This window comes from Oncorhynchus keta, chromosome 20 (assembly GCF_023373465.1).
Source record: "Oncorhynchus keta strain PuntledgeMale-10-30-2019 chromosome 20, Oket_V2, whole genome shotgun sequence".
NCBI classification, from domain to species: Eukaryota; Metazoa; Chordata; class Actinopteri; order Salmoniformes; family Salmonidae; genus Oncorhynchus; species Oncorhynchus keta.
The window spans coordinates 9842197-9863840 of record NC_068440.1 but is presented as its reverse complement, the minus strand read 5'-3'; the positions used below and the strand labels follow the sequence as shown (position 1 = coordinate 9863840).

The window sequence follows — 21644 nt, the reverse complement described above, 5'->3', positions numbered from 1 at the left end:
AAGCGGCAGCTCTAGCCTTTAGCTCAGTGCGGATGCTGCCTGTAATCCATGATTTCTGGGTGGGGTATGTACGTACGGTCACTGTGGGGGCAACGTCATCGATTCACTTATTGATGAAGCCAATGACAGATGTGGTGTACAGATGTTGTAATACTGTCATGTTGTCTGTATGGTCATCTTGCAGCTCTGTAAACTGAGCTTATCTTCTATGTTTTTGTCACTGTTCAGTGCAGGCTTTTATGGTCATCTTGACCTGGGGACAGACAGAGACATGTCTTGAAGGAAGTTGGGACACATACAGTATAGTACATGAAGGAAGTTGGGACACACAGTATGGTACGTACTGTACAGTGTGAATTCAGTCAAACCTGCCATAGCAAGTGTATTTACTATTATACAACGGGTGGTTCTAATCCTGAATGCTGATTAGTTCAAAGCATATTCCAGCCGGTGTTTATTCCAAAAGTTACCGCCGTCTAAATCTACAACGTTAAAATGCCAATTTACTCTGTTCCATCTGACTGCGCAATCCACTGTCTCATCAGCCCAGCCAGGCAATTTATAAACTTGAACTCCACTATAAAATGCATCAAGACATTATCTCACGCTTCTTTTAGACTAACATTTAGTGTTCAACAGCAGAGATTTGTATAAACCTTGCTATCTCTCTGATATTTGCAACATTGTTTCAATATTTAAATTCGATCTCTAGTGTCCCATAATAATGAACGTGCCGGGAGTCAGGACGAGACAGACGGACAGGCAGCGTTTCTCAGCCAGTCGTGTCTCAGCCAGTCATGAATCAGCTGGCATAATTTTTATGGTTATATACAAAGAAATGTCAATTGAAAAAAGGTCAAACAAACGAAGTGCAGCTAGTTTGCGGCCTTTCCAGCTATACTGTTTGAAGTGACTGTAAATTAGCCGTAGCTGGCTAGCTAGTAAGCAAAGGATAAGAACGGTGCCCGCCAGTATGGCAATGGAACATTTAGAATTAACAACTGTGTCACGTCCATAGATACAGAACAGAAAGATAAAATCAACTGAATCGATAGAATGAACGACCGATCGGCTTGGGAAGCAACCCAAGACTTGTGTCAGGACTATATCTTGTGGAAGGATGAAATAGTATGAATAAATTCATCAAAATAAAAGTGATAATCCCCTCGAAGCCAGTGTTTGGAGGATACAGTATATATATACCCTCCAAACACCGTCTTCTAGGGCACAGTTACACACACACTGTCACGGTTTTCTAATGGTGAAGGAGAGTCGGACCAAACTGCAGCGTGTATATTGCGATCCATGTTTAATCACACAACGTAACACGAATCCAAAACACAAACTCTACAAAACAATAAACGTAGTGAAAACCAAAACAGCCTTAACTGGTGCAAACTAACACAGACTAAGGCCATCAAGACACTCAGGACAATCACCCACAATACAACCAAAGAATATGGCTGCCTAAATATGGCTCCCAATCAGAGACAACGATAAACACCTGCCTCTGATTGAGAACCACTTCAGACAGCCATATACTCTCCTAGAACACCCCACTAAGCTACAATCCCACTAAGCTACACACCACATACAAAAACCCATGTCACACCCTGGCCTGACCAAATACATAAAGAAAAACACAAAATACTTGGACCAGGGCGTGACACACACACTACGTTTTCGGAAATCCGGAGGCATCTACCTTTGTGCAGAGCCTAACTGTTACTAATAGTAGTATAATATCCAGGAACATTCTGTTGATTTATTTGGGGACATATGGGGAAAGAGCTTAGCGCTACATTTGGGATTTATTGAATGGAGCTCTAAGTCTACAGACATAGGATCTTCATTTGAGCCAATTTGCTACAGCAGGAAAATAATCCTGCAGCAACAGAAAATGTGAATTATTATGTGGATTATAACGATGGACATTTTCTTATAGGGGCTGGTGCATTTTTCTTTAAGGCAAATCAAGTTTGACATTTTAAAGTTAAAATGACAAACTTTAGAAGCTTTTTTAAACCTTGAATACACAACGAGTTTGCATTTCCTGGATGATTCTCAGCAACAAAAGAGTGATCATCCTACATCTGCATGTAAGAAAAGGCCTATGTAAAGTTATTGAGCTATATTTTCTCTAAATACCTCAGGCAGTGTGACATCCATATCAGAATTTATGAGCCTATTGATCACGACTCACCTCTCTCTATACATTATGAATTATGTCTCTACATTTTAGCAATGTGAGAGGAGAGAGATATTGCTATTGGATATTGCTCTCTGGCTGGGCAACCAGGCAAAGGAGCCACAGAATAGAGGTCATCATGTTATACGACTGATCATGATGCACTTAGTGTTGGTGTGTGGTCAATGAATATCTTGGTTTGATGATCATCTTGGTTTGTCATTGAAATGATACAATACACTTTATTTTATTTCTTTCTTTCATCACATTTCCAGTGGGTCAGAAGTTTACATACACTCAATTACTATTTGGTAGCATTGCCTTGAAATTGTGAATTAACTTGGGTCAAATGCTTCAGGTAGCCTTCCACAAGCTTCCCACAATAAGTTGGGTGAATTTTGGCCCATTCCTCCTGACAGAGCTGTTGTAACTGAGTCAGGTTGGTAGGCCTCCTCGCTGGCACATGCCTTTTCAGTTCTGCCCACAAATGTTCTATAGGATTTATGTCAGGGCTTTGTGATGGCCACTCTAATACCTTGACTTTGCTGTCCTTAAGCCATTTTGCCACAACTTTGGAAGTATGCTTGGAGTCATTGTCCATTTGGAAGACCCATTTGCGACCAATCTTTAACTGATGTCTTGAGATGTTGCTTCAATATATCCACATAATTTTCCTAGCTCATGAAGCCATCTATTTTGTGAAGTGCACCAGTCTCTCCTGCACCAAAGCACCCCCACAACATGCTTCACAGTTGGGATGGTGTTCTTCGGCTTGCAAGCCTCCCCTTTTTCCTCCAAACATAATGATGGTCATTATGGCCAAAGAGTTCTATTTTTGTTTCATCAGACCAGAGGACATTGCTCCAAAAAGTATGATATTTGTCCCCATGTGCAGTTGCAAACTGTATTCTGGCTTTTTTATGGTGGTTTTGGAGCAGTGGCTTCTTCCTTGCTGAGCGGCCTTTCAGGTTATGTCGATATAGAACTCGTTTTACTGTGGATATAGATACTTCTGTACCTGTTTCCTCCAGCATCTTCACAAGTTCCTTTGCTGTTGTTCTGGGATTGATTTGCACTTTTAGCACCAAGGTACGTTCAGCTCTAGGAGACAGAGATATTTGTGGAGTGATTGAAAAACAAGTTTTAATGACTCCAATCTAAGTGTATGTAGACTTCAACTGTAATTGGGTAAATACATTGAATATTATATTTGTAGAGGCAAATACCTCATGCTGTCAACAGCTAGGAATGTTCTTGATTTATCTCACAGAAGGCCATTATCATCAGTTTGTTTGTCGATATGTCATTGTGGATGTAGTCATTATTGATATGGATGTTGTTGAACCTTCCCACTGACCATGTCTCTCATCCATGTACCATGACAGAGAATGTGTGTGTGCGTGTGTGTTTGTGTCACGCCCTGACCTTAGTTCCTTTTTTATGTCTCTGTTTTAGTTTGGTCAGGGCGTGAGTTGGGGTGGGCATTCTATCTATGTTTTTGTTCTAGGTTTTGTATTTCTGTGTTTGGCATGGTATGGTTCCCAGTCAGAGGCAGCTGTCGATCGTTGTCTCTGATTTAGAACCATACTTAGGTAGCCTGTTTTCCCACTATGATTTGGGGCTAGTTATTTTCTGGTTAGTGTTTGTTGCACCTGTCAGAACTGTTTGTGTATCGGTTTTGTTCGTGTGTTCATTCTTGATTAAAAGCTATTATGGATGCGTACCATGCTGCACTTTGGTCCTCCTCTCCTTCCACCAACGAAAATCGTTACAGTTTGTGTGCGTGTGTGTGTAATAGAGAATGTCCTGTCCTTCCACTCCACCTTGCCTGACCACAGTGACCAGTGGAAAACTCCACTGTTTCTTTCCCTACCTCCATTCGAGCATTAGTGATCCCAAGATGCCTTTCTCAGCTCTTATCGCCTACCCTGGGATAGCCTGGCAACAAGTCATCCCTCAACCCCTCCCACTCCCTCCCGGTCCAGCCTAGACTGTTTACTCTCTCTGGGGGTTAACATTTAACATTTATACCGGAGCACCACAGCTGACTGCATCATCAGAGATTGTGGACAGCAACCTTCCCAAGTTACTTGGCACTTTGGCTGGCAAACCTTTGAAGAATTGTACGATGGGACCTCGGACAGCTGGTAAGGGCAACTTTTATTGCTCGAGGCAAATACGTGAAAGGTGGAGATTGTAGGTTTACTGAACTTGTTTGGGTTTACTTGCTATGGCTAATGTAATATTGTGTCTCTTGTTAAGTCAGAAGCATTGGTGTTGAGTTCACCTATATGAGTGCTACGAATACAATGGTATCACAAGTGGCTCAGGATCTCTTTTTACTCCTACTTGTGCTCTTAAGTATTTTTAAATTATCATGTTTATTCCTTTTTTTTGTGAGACTGAGAACCATTTTATTGATGAAAAATGATAGATTAGTCCAATTATATGCAACTACAAATTAGAAGAGATACCCAGCACAGATGAAAGGATTATTACATTGAGTTTGACTGGGGGTGAATTTGACCTTTTATTCTATATGTCATCATAATAGCATGTTGGTGATTGTTATGTAACTAAGTACAATAACCATAGCTTCCACGATAGGCTGGTATAAATATACGCTTGTCAGAAAGTGTTACCGTGATATCAATCAACTCAGGGAGTGTTCATACAACACATTATGTGGCTATATTTGATTAGCAGCAGACACTTTGTTCTTTCATAACACTCAGATATGAAATGGGAGGCAGTGGGGTATGTGGTGTGCGTTTGATGTGTTCTACTGTAAACTACAGCACAGCTAACAGTTCTGAAACTGGAGTGTGTGACTGTGTGTGTGAGACATTTCCGAAGGAATAACATGGTGGCCTTCTTTTGTTATTCGTGCTTTTTCCTCTCAGTACACTTTGTCAATCACTCTCAATCATAAAACATGTCTATGCTCTCTGTGCGACATCTCTGTATGTTCTTCTTCTCTTTCTCTCAGTCACTCCATCTAAGGAAAGAAAGATGGTGTCCGGGGGGCAAGATAACAGTTTTAGTAGTGGCAACAGCGGGTATTGTAACAGAGGTCCCATGCTTAGTCCTACCTCACCTGTGCTGTCAAACCCCAAATCAGGTTAGAATCTCTCTGGTCTTCACCTAAAGCTGTATCATGTCCTCTCTGCTGTACAGATTCAATTTAAACACCACTGTTCGTGATGACACTGAGCATCTGATAACAGCGTCTTTGTTCCATTGACAGTGCTAAAGAGACATGTAAGTCCAGAGGAGCTTCGGAGACCAGGAGGTTCATACATAAAGAGGACGTTTACAGTACGTTACCACAGTGTTCCCATTCATGCAAAAACAATGAAACACAACCAAATATCAATGATATCCATAACCTTTTTTCACGATTCTATTCCTTTGTAAGTCATGTGATCAATCTATCTCCAGATTGTGGGTGATGCGGTGGGCTGGGGCTTCGTGGTCAGGGGGAGTAGACCATGTCATATCCAGGCAGTGGACCCCAGCGGCCCTGCAGCAGCAGTAGGAGTGAAAGTGAGTACCATGGCATTGTGGGACATTTAGTGCAAAGAGCATCTCCAGGGCTTACAGGTTGATAGCTTTGTCAAATCAATATATTGTTTATACTGGGAGACAATAATAAGTCTTCCTCTGCTATGTGCAGCTCTCATAAATTCTCTTCGTTACGTACAGTATTTGACCAAAGTCCGTTTTCCAGGTGCGCCAGTTTGTGGTCTCTGTCAATGGTCTGGACGTCCTGTCTCTGGACTACAAGACGGTCAGCAACCTCATCCTCACTGGATCGCGGACCGTGGTCATGGAGGTTATGGAGGAGTCTGATTGCTGAGGATGAGGTTGTATTGTATTCGGTTACAGTCAACTTAAGGCCTCAGTAACCCATTGGCTCTTGGTGGTCGAAAGCTTAAGAGTAAGAATGTGGACTGTATTGGCCGAAATAAATCCATAGATACCTTATGACCTTGATATGGAGCCAAATGGACTTAGCTACATGATGGACTTGAGACGCGGGGTCACAGCAACAGAAAACTGACGAGCCCCACTGCGACTCTGGCCAGTGTTCTGTGGTTAACATGGATACTGCTAGTGTTTTTTTTGCTCTCCCACAGCAGTTTAGACTTTTGACCTGTGCGCCTGCTGTTTACTTTTCCACCCACTCCCTTGTTTGCTCCAATGAAGGGTTCCTTCCTAGAAAGACAAGTACTTAGGGTGTTGTTGATTAAGTGAGGTGGCACATATTGTCAACAACACCGCACTTTGTGACGTGGCAGAGGTGTTTTTGAGAGCAGTAGAATTTATTTCGATGATTTAGCTTTGCATTTAGCTTGGAATATGTTTGGCATTGAATGCTAAAGTTTGGTAGCGGGAGTAACTTAAACCTTGTATTCATATTGGACAGAAAATAGCACAATACTGTCAAACTGCAGATCACATACTTTCTGGCAGCATAAAAAGGCTTGGATGTCATCTTGGTTTCTGATTCCACTGCAATATTTTTTGGAAACCCACAATACGGATAAAAGTTCAAATAATCAAACAGTAGAAGCCTATCAACATGTTAATCCTTTTTTCATTTTTTTATTTTGAAACAACAAATCCGTGTGTTATGTTAATGCACATAGATAGGTTATAGCAGTGATGTTGTGCATTTTGTCAAATATGTCAAGGGTAATGCATGATCACATAGTCTAACACAAGGTATAAAGGACCCAAAGCACTAAAGGAGTTGTACTTTCATATAGCCATATAGACCGACCCTATACATTTGTTATGGTCAACTGATCTTTAAAGGGTATTAGTGCAGACCAGGCCAGCAAAGAGTATCTGAATTTGTGTTGGCGTCTGATCAGTGTGAAAATATTTCAATTAGCCAATGAATTAATAAAAATAAAGTAATTTAATGGAAAATGTTAGCAAATGTGTATTTGAATAAATGTTTATGATATTAAAGCAATAACATGATTCATCACTTGCAAATAATCAATCTTATTATTGTTAAAAATCAGGGCTCACGTCAAAGGAAGCAAATTATTTTAGCAACATCACCAGAAAATCAATATTATGGATAGAAATGTAACCGCTTCAATCGAATAGCAATAAAGTAAGAGCATTTATTGAACCCTGACGGGAACTTTAAACTGCAATAAAAGTTCAAATAACCTTGAAGATCAAGATCAACAGGATCATATTGGCATTCCTAGATTAAGTGGTTATAATATCTGGTCAAGGGGTGTGCATTGTGCAATAAAATCTGTAGATGGCATGTGAACTATAACAACATTCAATCACGTAAGCAGACTATATGGCTCTGACCACCAGGTGGCAGTATGTACCATATATACAACTGATATTTCCCAACTGGATCTCATTGACTGAATATCCAAATCTATAATAATAATAATAATAATATATGCCATTTAGCGGACGCTTTTATCCAAAGCGACTTACAGTCATGTGTGCATACATTCTACGTATGGGTGGTCCCGGGAATTGAACCCACTACCCTGGCGTTACAAGCGCCATGCTCTACCAACTGAGCTACAGAAGGACCATCTCTTTTACAGGCTTTTTACTGGAAATACTTTTCCAGTACTTTGAGAAGTTGTTTTGTTTGTCATGTTTGTTTGATGTCACTTTTTCCACAATAATATTACAATAACAAACCACAAGCTGCATGATATTTTTCCTGCAATATTAGTAGGGTCGCTATCACTACAGATGACTAAAATATCCAGATTGGTGCCTGTTAGTGTAGGAAAATTATGTTAAGATAACCCCTCTGCTGCCCTCATCAGAGTTCAGGGGCCAAGGGTTTAAGTGCAGTAGCATGGAATGCTCTTAAGATGGGTCAGGGCTTGTGTCGAAGGCAGACATTGTGAGCTACTTCAAACTCCATCTAGTGATGAGCTCAGCATTATGAACGCACAAAGATATTCAAAAGCAAAAAGAGGAAGTGATATAGTGTAACAATATCCTACTGTAACTACAGTAACTACAGTAACAACTGTGCATTTTCTAACTGCAGGAATGTTAACCCCATAAGGGGCCTCCAATAAAAAGAGTTGAAGAGGGATTCCACAGGTAATTGATAAAAAAAAAGACGATTCTTTATCACTTCTGTCATGACCATGACCTTGCTGTCATAGCGATGCATAAAACACAGCGTACCTAACTACCCCTCTGTGCTTGTAGAAACACATTCGACATTGGGTCAACTGGGAAAGGTGTGTAGCCCAAGGGGCTCTTGTAGACCCTATAACTTCATGGGGCTAACCATGCTAACATACTGTATTCAGTCACAGTCTGCCTTTAGTCAATGATGTGTTAACTGCCCATTGATGAGTGGGCACTAGTTTGCTGTGAGATGGTCTAATAAAAACAGCTACAGTATCTAGAAGTTACTCAGATAAGTCAAAACTACTATCTTTTTCAACAGCAAGAGTAGAGCCTGTGTGTTTGGAACCATTTCAATAAAAAAATACTATATTTATTGAGTGAAACATTAAACTTCATTGGATATTCATTCAAAAAAGAAAAGTAGGCTGCACCGGAGTGCCATTCCACTCATAACACCAAAGTGGCAAATTCGAGGGTAACCTGACGGGCCTCTTGAAGTAGATGCCAGGTTGCTTTAAGGTTGCTGCAACATGATCAAAGTGAGTGGTACTTACTGTAATCTTAACTTGTGTCTGTGCTATCCGGGATCCTTGGGACGTCACTACCCCATTGAAGTTGACATTTTAAATGGTTACGCTAAGGGTTAAGGTTAGGGCTAGGTAAGGGTTATGGTTAAGGTTAGGGTAGGGGTTAAGGTTAGGGTTAGGGTTTAGGGTAGGGACGTCCCAAAGATACCGGATTGCACTGACCTCTTAACTTGACACAGATAGGGGCCTATCATGAAAGGCATTAACACATTTAATGTGGTCAAGATAGGTAGTTAGTTCATTTTAACAAAGTCATTTTCCAGAAATTATTTTATTTCTTACCCAACCAATCAAATACAATAAAAACTGATGGTACATACAAAAGTTTGGACACACCTATTCATTCAAGGGTTTTTCTTTATTTTTTACAATTTTCTACATTGTAGAATAATAGTGCAGACATCAAAACTATGAAATAACACATATGGAATCATGTAGTAACTAAACAATGGTTAAAGAAATCTAAATATATTTAAAGTTTGAGATTCTTCAAAGTAGCCACCCTTTACCTTGATGACAGCTTGGCACAGTCTCTGCATTCTCTCAAGCAGCTTCATGAGGTAGTCACTGCATTTCAATTAACAGGTGTGCCTTGTTAAAGTTAATTTGTAGAATTTCTTTCCTTAATGCCTTTGAGCCAATCAGTTGTGTTGTAACAAGGTGGGTATACAGAAGATAGCCCTATTTGGTAAAAGACAAATTCCATTATTACGGCAAGAACATCTCAAATAAGCAAAGAGAAACGACAGTCCATAATTTCTTAAAGACATAAAGGTCAGTCAAAATTTTAAGAACTTTGACAGTTTCTTCAAGTGCAGTCGCAAAAACCATCAAGCGCTATGAAAGGAAGACCCAGGAAGACCCAGAGTTACCTCTGCTGCAGAGGACAAGTTTATTAGAATTATCTGCACCTCAGATTGCAGCCCAAATAAATGCTTCACAGAGTTCAAGTAACAGACACATCTCAACATCAACTGTTCAGAGGAGACTATGTGAATCAGGCCTTCATGGTCGAATTGCTGCAAAGAAACCACTACTAAAGGACACCAATAATAATAAGAGACTTGCTTGAGCCAAGAAAAATGAGCAATGAGCAATAGACATTAGACCGGTGGAAATCTGTCCTTTGGTCTGATGAGTACAAATTATGCATTTTTGGTTCTAACCGCAGTGTCTTTGTGAGACCCAGAGTAGGTGAACGGATGATCTCCGCATGTGTGGTTCCCACTGTGAAGCATGGAGGAGGTGTGATGGTGTGGGGGTGCTTTTTCTGCACAGCATCCCTCAGCAATACGCCATCACATCTGGTTTGTGCTTAGTGGGACTACCATTTGTTTTTCGACAGGACAATGACCCAACACACCTCCAGGCTGTGTAAGGGCTATTTGACAAAGAGGGAGAATGATGGAGTGCTGCATCAGATGACCTGTCCTCCACAGTCACCTGACCTCAACCCGATTGGTTGAGAGAATGCCAAGAGTGTGCAAAGGCTGTCATCAAGGCAAAGGGTGGCTACTTTGAAGAATCTCAAATATAACATATATTTTGATTTGTTAAACACTTTTTTGGTTACTACATAATATGTTATTTCGTAGTTTTGATTTATTCACTATTATTCTACAATGTAGAAAATAGTAAAAATAAAGAAAACCATTTGAATGAGTAGGTGTGTCCAAACTTTTGGCTGGTACTGTATTGATACAACACTTTCATACATGTCCCATTGCATGTTGAGACAAGAACAACTTGCTGCACCCTGATGATGGTGATGGCCAGATAGATGGAATGCAAACAGATAACAGAGCAGAGATGAGGATGTATTATCAATGAAAACCTTGAAACCTGAAATTGTTGCATTTTCAGGTCTTGAGAATACTAAGATAATCATGAACGAAGGTTGACAGTTACATGTTGTTGTTATAGGGCTACATAACAACACTCATCTATGTCTGTGTGTGCGTAATATAATAATAATAATAATATTAAATAATAATATATGCCAAGTTACCAAATGGCTGGCTGATTAAGCTATCTCAAATATTTCAGCCACATCAGTAAATTCTCCCACTGAAAGGAGGAATGAACATTTGCACGCAGGTAGCGCTCGTGCGGACCAGAAAGCGCTAGGGGAAAAAAAGACATACCTGAAAAAAAGCTCGCGGACGAGGAGTGAACGCATGTAGCCTACCCTGGGGGCGGTCAGAACAGAATTCACATTTCATAGCTTATCACCTCTTTTATATTGGCTGCCGCCGAAACACATTTTTCTGCCTCAGTCAAGATTAAACGAGGTGAAGGAATGAATCGCTCAAGGGATGGGTGAATGAATACCAGCACGGGATACACCCACCATAGCAAGTCTGAAACTGAAGGAGCTGAAGATAGTTTGCCAACAGCCCGCGAAGCAAGACACACAGGAAGGGTCCTTTGGGAGCAATATTACCTGTAAACATATGTTTTGAAAAGGTATGAGATATTTTCTTTCGTTTTGGGATAAAGTCCGTTTTTAATAACAACACGTTTTAAGTAGAAGTGGTCGAGAACACGGAACCTCACCTGTCAGTGGTGGTCGTGGGGGCGCGTTTGGCAATATATGCACATTTAGTTTAGTCAATTTATTATATCTGTTTTTGTACTTCGTCGATACTGTTTGTTTATCACATTTATTATTCAAATATAATGTACAGTCGTTTTCCATTTCCCCCTAAATCTATAGGCCTACACGAACCATCACCGAGGACTGTGGACTACTACTGCGGTTTACCTGTAGGTTAGCCTACTTGTACACCTGCAATTTGTCATAATGGCAAGATTAGAAGGCTATTTAGGTCCATTGAGTAGATGAGGAGAAAGATTAGGCACGGCGAATTGAAGTGCTGCTTTGAAATACCAGCTAGCCTAATGACGAAGTATTCTTGCTGAAGTGTTTGCATGAGTTTGAGAGAAAGGTGTGACATCATGCTCATCTATTTTTTACATCCTCCATTTGTTTGAGATGATACTACTGCCACAGTACTCTGCAGGACCATGCCACGTTTCAAATATCAGTATGAATGATTTATGGGTGTCATTGTGGTTATGCCAAAGTTTAGATGCTTTGTTGAGTTTATTTTCCAAACTATTTGAAATGTAAATGGGACTGTTTTATCAACCTACAGTTGAAGTTTATCAATGATATTCATAAAATTGCTCTATAACTTCTAGGGATGTGCATATTTCCCTTTCAAGATAATTTGATACTTATCTAGATACATGGGCTCCGATATGATATAGGAACGACATATTTTAGTTTGAAACAATTCATGCAATTCAGTTTGATTAGAGAACAAATCGATGCGATTCAGTTCGATGTGATACGATTCGATGCACTAACATTTGTTGCATAAAGACATTCATTTTCCATTATAAACTAAAATCTGCTGTTGATGAAGCTCATGAGCTGGGCCTCTCAGAGCTGGATCAGTCTGAGCTGACTTCACTCTCTCTCTGTGTGTGTGTGTGTGTGTGTGTGTGTGTGTGTGTGTGTGTGTGTGTGTGTGTGTGTGTGTGTGTGTGTGTGTGTGTGTGTGTGTGTGTGTGTGTGTGTGTGTGTGTGTGTGTGTGTGTGTGTGTGTGTGTGTAAATTATGTATATCTATGGCGTACTGTATGTACTATGTAGGCACCTGAGCTGAGTTATAAGTGAGACTAGGTATCTATCATCCCACTACCACTATCAGATTAGGGCGGCAATGTAGCCTAGCACCCCACCAGATTAAGTGTTTGAGCTAGTAATATATCAATATTTATTGTTTACAAATCAGCTATGACATAGCCAATGAATATATAGCACAATTTTGGATTTCACCCCCATCTCAAAATTGAATGATTTTGACCATTTGGATGTTTTTACGGTGGGATCTTCTCTTTTCCTCTTGCTTTGGCCATGCAGTGCTCCTTTCTGTCCTCATAATGAAATCATCAACTTTACCCTGTATATCTAAAAATGACTATATACACATACTGTTTAAAGCAAAATTACCAGAACTATTGCTGATGGTGAACCTGAACAATCACAATAAAAATAGATTGTAGTAAGCCCCGTTCAGCAGGTATGACCTGGGCACATACCTCAGTTCAATGTCTAGTTTTGATTTATATTTGGTTAAGTTTTCAACTAACGTGAATTCAACATAAAATGTTTTTTTTTTTTTTAAGAAAAAAATAATAATCACCATGTCATTGGATTACGGTTAAAAGTTGGGTGAAAGAAAGACAAAATGCCGTTACGTTGATTACTTTCGGCAAATTTCGGGTTGAAATTCCGGTAAAACACCATTTTCAACAGTGCATAGATAACAATAACTAGCGTTAGCGCAATGACTGGAAGACTACACGACTTCCAGTCAAGCGGTTCCTCTAGACTTCCTTTAATAATGGAGCTTATCTATTTATTTTCAATGGCATCAGGCATTGTCATTCCGTTTGATGTCTCGTCAGGTTTTCTGAGCTCCTCTCCTATACCAGTGTGAAGGATGCCGGCTACAGGACTGAAGACGTGGGTATGGAATCCTCTACTCTGTCTGGCTCTTATCTCTCTCTCACCTGCACCAGCTCCAGCTCAGGGTCAAGGTAAACACGATCATATAGGCTGCTTCTTATCCTCTGTCGCCCTGTGTGTGTCTTTTTGATGTGCTGCTTTTGTCAACGCGTTTGTCTCTGTGTCACTGTCACTGTGATTATTTTACTTCAAAAGGGAAAAGTCACTATTTTCTGGTAATATAAGTAAATATTTGTGTGTAAAATCACATCATTAACATTCCATTTGATGTGCCGCTTTTGTCGAAAGCATTTGTCTTTGTGTCACTTTCACTTTGTGATTATTTTACTTCAAAGGGAAAAGTCATTATTTTCTGGTAATATAAGTTAATTTTTGTGTGTAAAATCACATCATTAAATTTCCATTTGCAGTCAACTAAAGTGTTTTAAGATTCTGCTTTTACATGAACTACCTACCCTTATGGTCTTTGCCTATATATACAATGTTGCAAACAATATCTGACTTTGGCCTTATCCTTGTTGATATGAAGACAAACAAGAACTGCACCCTCAAACAGCTGCAGTTTGTTTACCTGGGCTTGTCTTGACACCGTTGCCCAGTCCTCAAGTGAAACGAACCACAGCATTCCTGTGCTAAGAGTGCACTCTGTACTGTGCTAACCTGGGCTACAGCATAGTGCCGCTTTGTGTTGTATTGTAGCATTACACCTTGGACAGTATCCATTGGGTGTCGGCAGAAGCCTTCTGCTCAAAAGGGCTGGCCTCTTTGTTTAAAGTAAACAACCTGTCCTTTTTACAGGTCAGAGTTCAAAGTGTACGGTCAGTGGGCTTCAATAGATGTTTCCTTCAAAGTGCACTAAAGAGGTTTAACTGAAAGCATCCGGCCCTTGAGGTCGATAGACAAGGGAGGGATGTCTGGGAACACAGGCCACTGTCACCCAATGGCATGTGGCCACGTGCCCATCCCTACAGTGTCAGCATCTCACCCAAAATGGCCCTTCTTATAACTAATTCTTACATATGAATTAAAATGCATTAAACTTTCTGTACTGTATCTGACTTCCAAACTCCCCATGGGTACTTGAGGCCTCTTAAACCCTCCGCAGCCTGCTGGCTGCTTGCACAAGATGGCTATGAAAAATATATGAGAACTTAAGCCCATCTCCACACAGGCAAGTCCTTTGTCTCGGAGATGTTGTTTACCGAGCGTACAACTAGTCTGAGACGTCTGTTCTGAAAATTTCCTGGCTCACTGTACATGGTGATGCATCAAGTCTCTGAAGGTTTAAAAAAAAAAACCCACAAACAACACACATGCTAATTCTCTCACTCGGGGAAACGACATTCTTCAGAGAAGATCTTTTTTTCAGAGAGAGTTAAGCCCTGCTGAATACCCACCCCCCATTTTCAGGTTGGTGAGCTCAGTACAGTATTATTATTCGCCTGTTTGCACCATGTACCATCTCCGGGCTCTTTACCTTCCGATGAGTTACTCCATTCTATGTGCTTGGATGTATTCTTTCCATACCTACATCAATGTCTCCAAATATAATCTCATACACACATCATTATTCTGTATGTTTCAACTGTAGAGCTTCGCTCTCATTTATGTCAGTCATAGTGAAGGTATTTAAAGAATACATTGGCACCAGATAGCTTGCCTGCTCCTAATGAGGACACAAACAAGACAAGTTTGTGGGACTGTTTGCGGAACTTTCCATTATTACCAAATTAGATGGGAATGTTTATTTGTATTTTATTTTACTCTGGGATTTGGTCATGCCTAGTATTAACTTCTGTGCGGAGCTGTGGGATGTTGACCCAAGAGGAAGTGGTATATTGCTCTACTTGCAGATAGATATCTTCTTGAAGACAGGAATAGATGCTATTCCAGTGCCTTTCCCTTTGTCGCTGCTACAATTGAAAAAAAGTCACATTCTCCTCTGAAAAGGCCTCAAAGTAAAGAGCACACGCTTTGTAATACACCCTCAATTCGACTGCTCTGGCCAAATGCAATCATGATGAGATCAGGGATGGTTCTTTGATGCTGAGATAAGTGCTGCACAAAATACCCCCCCCTCCAAAAGAGACATGAGAGCTATCAATGGCAAAGTGAGAGAATGTGACTGCTTTTTTGTGACATCTGTGGTACTCTTTGAATCTGTATCTTTGTTATTTGGCCAAGATACAATCTTTTAGGACTTGAAACACAGATGGGAGTGCCTGTTACCTCGCCAAACTCTGGCTGGAGTTCAATCTAGCTGCTAACTGTTTCATAATCACTTTTAACTCTGGAATCTCAAGTTTCATGCATTTTCATTGGCAAAAAATAAATCACCAAACCTGTCGCACTCTACTAGTTACTGAATTCGGACAGTTTCTTCAAAGAACATTGTTTTTTACACTTGATTGAACCCCAACCACTGTCTTGGTGTCATATTAACCATGCATTCAATATTACTATTGAATATTATATACAAACGTTTCCTGAGTTAGTCAATTATTGTTAAAAAATTGTGTTTTGTGTCTTTTTTGTCTAGTTGCCACTCCACGAAGACTTCGTTTCAAGGTCCTGAGCGCAACCCAGCTGCATGTGTCATGGAAAGAGCCGAAAGGAGACTTTGAAAGCTACAGATTTATTTATAGCACACAATCAGGTAAGGTCCAGCAATGTTACAATCAAGTTACGATTCGGCCCTGAAGGACTACGCTTTCTAACTTATATTCCGTGTTTCACAAACGGCTTCATACTTGCAGTGTAGAAAAACGGAATTACATATCAATTACATGTCAGATGATGATGTCATCTGGTTATAGCCCGTCTCCTATGACGTGAATGGCTTCTGGAGGTTTGACTATAGTTCATTAATGGTAATTGGAGTAGGAGTTGAAGAAGACACAGACTGATTGGTAATGATCATGAAGAAATGAGGAGAGTGAGATAGCCAATGTCTTTGGCACACACTTGCAGTAAAGGAATAGGAGTACTTCAGAGTATGTGATTTCCCTCCATTTTATAATCACATTTGGAAATGAATTCCAAACATCCATTTTATAATCTATGTTAATTACTGTGATTGATACCCGTAGTAAGCCAACGACGTGTATCAACTTGAGAAACACTGTATTAGGCGAATTTCACTCAATGTGTAGTACAGCCTACCATTTCACTTCTCAAGTTGTTCTTAAGGTAAGATATTTATAATTTGCCAATGTATAGATCGACTCCATGACATTCCACCATGGCTCTTACTTTGAGTCCTTACAGTACCTTACCCGCAGCTAGGGGGAAAGCTGCAGCTCCAGTGGCTTGCCTGGCCTTGATCTGGTGTTGATAAAGATGATGGAGTAAGCGCCAGTGAGCAGAGCACAAGCAGCTGTATCTAAACTGCCTGAGGCAGGCCAGGGTGGGGGGCACAATCTTATCCCAGCTCTGGCACCCTGCTAAAGGAGCACATCTCCCCACCAAGCCAGCTTTCTCTGGTGAACTTCTCTTTATGCCAGCTGCAAAATAGAGGATATTTCAACCGTTTCTTCCAGACCTGTGTTCAAATAATATTTGTTTTCTCTTTTTAAATGCTATGCGCTTTTGATCGAGTCTGCCTGTAGTACCATATTGGTAAGGTTTGTGACTATTTCATTGGTTTCTTTGCACCAGGCAAGCTCAATCGAGCGCATTAAAAAGTATTTAAAAAGTATTAAAACAAATAAATAATGCTATTTCACTCCTCTCTCTTTCTCAGTAAGAATTGTCATTCTGTGTGGGTTGAAATGGGAGCTCCTGAGAGAAGCTAGTCAGTGAGCCTTTGTTCATTGAAGAAGAGTTGCTTTGACACAGGGCAACACCCGCAGACATACATAAACCATTATGATTGGGGTGGAATTGAATGCCGCGCTAGATTGTGGGTAGTAACACTGGCAGTAGGATTATAGGTTCAGGGGTGTGTCAGAAATATTCACAACCAGAATTATAGGCGCAGTAGCTGGCGGTGGCAATAAAGGGCTGGGATTTGACAAATTAATACATTTGAGGTGTGACGAGGGCTTAGCCATTCACTGGCCAATCAACGCGTTTCATGGATTAATATTGCATGCCGTTGTGCCAAGTTCTGTAGGTTATTGACAGTCTTCGCATTGTCGTCAACGCCAATGCGGCTGGGGGCACGGAATATTCTCATCGTAGTCCATTGTGGATTGATACTACAGTTTATTAAATAGGATAGGCTATAGTAACAGTGTTGACAGTCAACATTGTTCAAATTGGCTTCAACGAGTACAGGCCTCATTTTCCTTTCGGAAAAGCTGACCACGACACCATTTTGTTGCTCCCTGCCTACAGACAGAAGCTAAAACAAGAAGCTCCCGCGCTCAGGTCTGTTCAACGCTGGTCCGACCAATCTGATTCCACGCTCCAAGACTGCTTCCATCACGTGGATTGGGATATGTTCCGCACTGCGTCAAACAACAACATTGACGAATACGTTGATTCAGGGGAGGGAGTTCATTAGAAAGTGCTATGAAGATGTCGTTCCCATAACAACAATTAAAACATTCCCAAACCTGAAACCGTGGATTGATGGCAGCATTCGCGTGAAACTGAAAGTGCGAACCACTGCTTTTAACCAGGGCAAGGTGACCGGAAACATGACCGAATACAAACAGTGTAGCTATTCCCTCCGCAAGGCAATCAAACAAGCTAAGCGTCAGGATAGAGACAAAGTAGAGTCACAATTCAATGGCTCAGACACAAGAGGTATGTGGCAGGGTCTACAGTCAATCACGGATTACAAAAAGAAAACCAGCCCCGTCACGGACCAGGATGTCTTGCTCCCAGGCAGACTAAATAACTTTTTTGTCCGCTTTGAGGACAATACAGTGGCACTGACACGGCCGCAACCAAAACATGCGGACTCTCCTTCACTGCAGCCGACGTGAGTAAAACATTTAAACGTGTTAACCCTCGCAAGGCTGCAGGCCCAGACGGCATCCCCCGGCCGCGTCCTCAGAGCATGCGCAGACTAGCTGGCTGGTGTGTTTACGGACATATTCAATCAATCCTTATCCCAGTCTGCTGTTCCCACATGCTTCAAGAGGGCCACCATTGTCCCTGTTCCCAAGAAAGCTAAGGTAACTGAGCTAAACAACTGCCCCGTAGCACTCACTTCCGTCATCATGAAGTGCTTTGAGAGACTAGTCAAGGACCATATCACCTCCACCCTACCTGACACCTTAGACCCACTCCAATTTGCTTACCGCCCAAATAGGTCCACAGACGATGCAATCTCAACCACACTGCACACTGCCCTAACCCATCTGGACAAGAGGAAGACCTATGTGAGAATGCTGTTCATCGACTACAGCTCAGCATTTAACACCATAGTACCCTCCAAACTCGTCATCAAGCTCGAGACCCTGGGTCTCGACCCCGCCCTGTGCAACTGGGTACTGGGCTTCCTGACGGGCCGCCCCAGGTGGTGAGGGTAGGTAACAACATCTCCACCCCGCAGATCCTCAACACTGGGGCCCCACAAGGGTGCATTCTGAGCCCTCTCCTGTACTCCCTGTTCACCCACAACTGCGTGGCCATGCACGCCTCAAACTCAATCATCAAGTTTGCGGACGACACTACAGTGGTAGGCTTGATTACCAACAACGACGAGACGGCCTACAGGGAGGAGGTGAGGGCCCTCGGAGTGTGGTGTCAGGAAAATAACCTCACACTCAACGTCAACAAAATTAAGGAGATGATTGTGAACTTCAGGAAACAGCAGAGGGAGAACCCCCCTATCCACATCGATCGGACAGTAGTGGAGAGGGTAGTAAGTTTTAAGTTCCTCGGCGTACACATCACAGACAAACTGAATTGGTCCACCCACACAGACAGCGTTGTGAAGAAGGCGCAGCAGCGCCTCTTCAACCTCAGGAGGCTGAAGAAATTTGGCTTGTCACAAACTTCTACAGATGCACAATCGAGAGCATCCTGTCGGGCTGTATCACCTCCTGGTACGGCAACTGCTCCGCCCACAACCGTAAGGCTCTCCAGAGGGTAGTGAGGTCTGCACAACGCATCACCGGGGGCAAACTACCTGCCTTCCAGGACACCTACACCACCCGATGTCACAGGAAGGCCATAAAGATCATCAAGGACAACAACCACCCGAGCCACTGCCTGTTCACCCCGATATCATCCAGAAGGCGAGGTCAGTACAGGTGCATCAAAGCAGGGACCGAGAGACTGAAAAACAGCTTCTATCTCAAGGCCATCAGACTGTTAAACAGCCACCACTAACATTGAGTGGCTGCTGCCAACACACTGACTCAACTCCAGCCTCTTTAATAATGGGAATTGATATAAAATATATCACTAGCCACTTTAAACAATGCTACTTAATATAATGTTTACATACCCTACATTACTCATCTCATATGTATATGTATATACTGTACTCTATATCATCTACTGCATATTTATGTAATACATGTATCACTAGCCACTTTAAACTATGCCACTTTGTTTACATACCCTACATTACTCATCTGATATGTATATAGTGTACTCGATACCATCTACTGCATCTTGCCTATGCCGTTCTGTACCATCACTAATTCATATATCTTCATGTACATATTCTTTATCCCTTTACACTTGTGTGTATAAGGTAGTAGTTTTGGAATTGTTAGGTTAGATTACTCGTTGGTTATTACTGCATTGTCGGAACTAGAAGCAAACGCATTTCGCTACACTCGCATTAACATCTGCTATCCATATGTATGTGACAAATACATTTGATTTGAATTTAAGCATCGCACTTCTCCTCCAAAAAAAGTAATACTAGACTACCATAAATTGTATTGTATGTGTGAGGCACATTCTCAATAAGCACGTTATAGGACTGAATCATTTGAATATGTTTGGTGGAGTGAGTCTTTGGTAACCAGACAAGAGGCGCGTTTTGGAAATGGGGACGGATACAAGCCAAAAGGAGTTTGCACTGCAGGTAGGCCTATGTGAGTTGTGAATAATGCAAAAGCCTCACGAGTAGACAATTATTTTAGAAATCTTTTATGGATAGGCTCCTTGGCTAATGCATGAAATACACCCAAAGCATTGCTGTTGAAACAGCTTTCGTTATAGTTGGACTAGGGTAAGGGTAGCCTACTGACGGCTTGTTTAGGGGCAAAAAAAAATAGCATAGCACTGGGCTCCAACTCACAAGGCTCAGAGCCAGAGCATGCTGCTTATATCACTGCCCCTCGGCAGTTCACAATTCTCTAGCAAGCAGGGAGAGTACTTGATGAGTACTTTGTTTTAAGCCTTCCCCAAACCATAGCCGTAACCTTAACCACTTTAAATGAATACCTAAACTTAATAACCCTTTACGTTGTTGTTGTTTTAACCCTGTAACGATGCAGAATTAATCTGTAAAAAAAACTGCCAATCTGCAGTCAAGAACCAGAGTTCATCTCAGCCTATGCTGCACTTCAGTCCTTTGACTTTTTGGCCCTAACGGGGACATGGATTACCCCAGAGAACACTGCTACTTCAACTGCTCTTTCTTCATCTGACTATGTTTTCTCTCATAGTCCAAGAGCATCTGGTTGTCGCGGTGGTGGCACAGGTCTACTCATGTGGAGATTTTCTCTTTTCTCACTCTCTCACCTGTCCATCTCATTTGAATTCCATGCTGTCACTGTCACTTGTCCACTCAAGCTTAACATTATTGTAATCTATCACCCACCAGGTGCCCTTGGAGAATTCCTCAATAAGCTTGACACCTTGATAAGCTAATTTCCTGACGATGGCTCACTGCTCTTCGTACTTGGCAACTTCAACCTCCCGACATCTGCCTTCAATGTATTTCTTTCCAACTCTCTCTTTCTCCTCCTTGCCTCTTTTGACCTCACCCTTTCCCAATCCCCTCCAAATCACCAGGCAGGTAATACGCTTAACCTCATCTTTACTAGAGGCTGCTCGCCTACGAATCTCACTGCGACCCCCCCCTCCAGGTCTCTGATTTTCCTTTTCTGTCTCCCTTTCCTCCAACCCTAACCACTCAGCCTCTACCCAGGTGGTCATGCAATTTTTCACTCTCTCTCCAACTACTCTCTCATCTTCTATCCTATCATCTCTCCCTTCTGCTAAATCCTTCTCTCTCCTGTCTCCGGATTCTGCCTCTTCAACCC

The 21644-nt window shown here is 41.6% G+C and overlaps 2 protein-coding genes across 2 annotated transcripts in view; both read left to right on the top strand.

The window, feature by feature from the left end:
* Positions 1-4169: 4169 nt before the first annotated feature.
* On the top strand, positions 4170-7187 carry LOC118399348 (DEP domain-containing mTOR-interacting protein-like). The gene is made up of 5 exons (XM_035795360.2): positions 4170-4335; positions 5178-5309; positions 5436-5506; positions 5630-5734; positions 5919-7187. Exons 1-5 carry the CDS (start codon positions 4317-4319, stop codon positions 6045-6047), a joined length of 456 nt encoding a protein of 151 aa, XP_035651253.1. The 5' UTR covers positions 4170-4316; the 3' UTR covers positions 6048-7187.
* Positions 7188-11029: 3842 nt separating this feature from the next.
* LOC118399347 (collagen alpha-1(XIV) chain) overlaps positions 11030-21644 on the top strand; it is an 83713-nt gene continuing 73098 nt past the window's right edge. The window contains 3 exon segments of the mRNA XM_035795356.2: positions 11030-11388; positions 13401-13532; positions 16001-16117. Of these exon segments, the coding sequence (XP_035651249.2) occupies positions 13436-13532; positions 16001-16117 (214 nt within the window). The 5' untranslated portion in view covers positions 11030-11388; positions 13401-13435.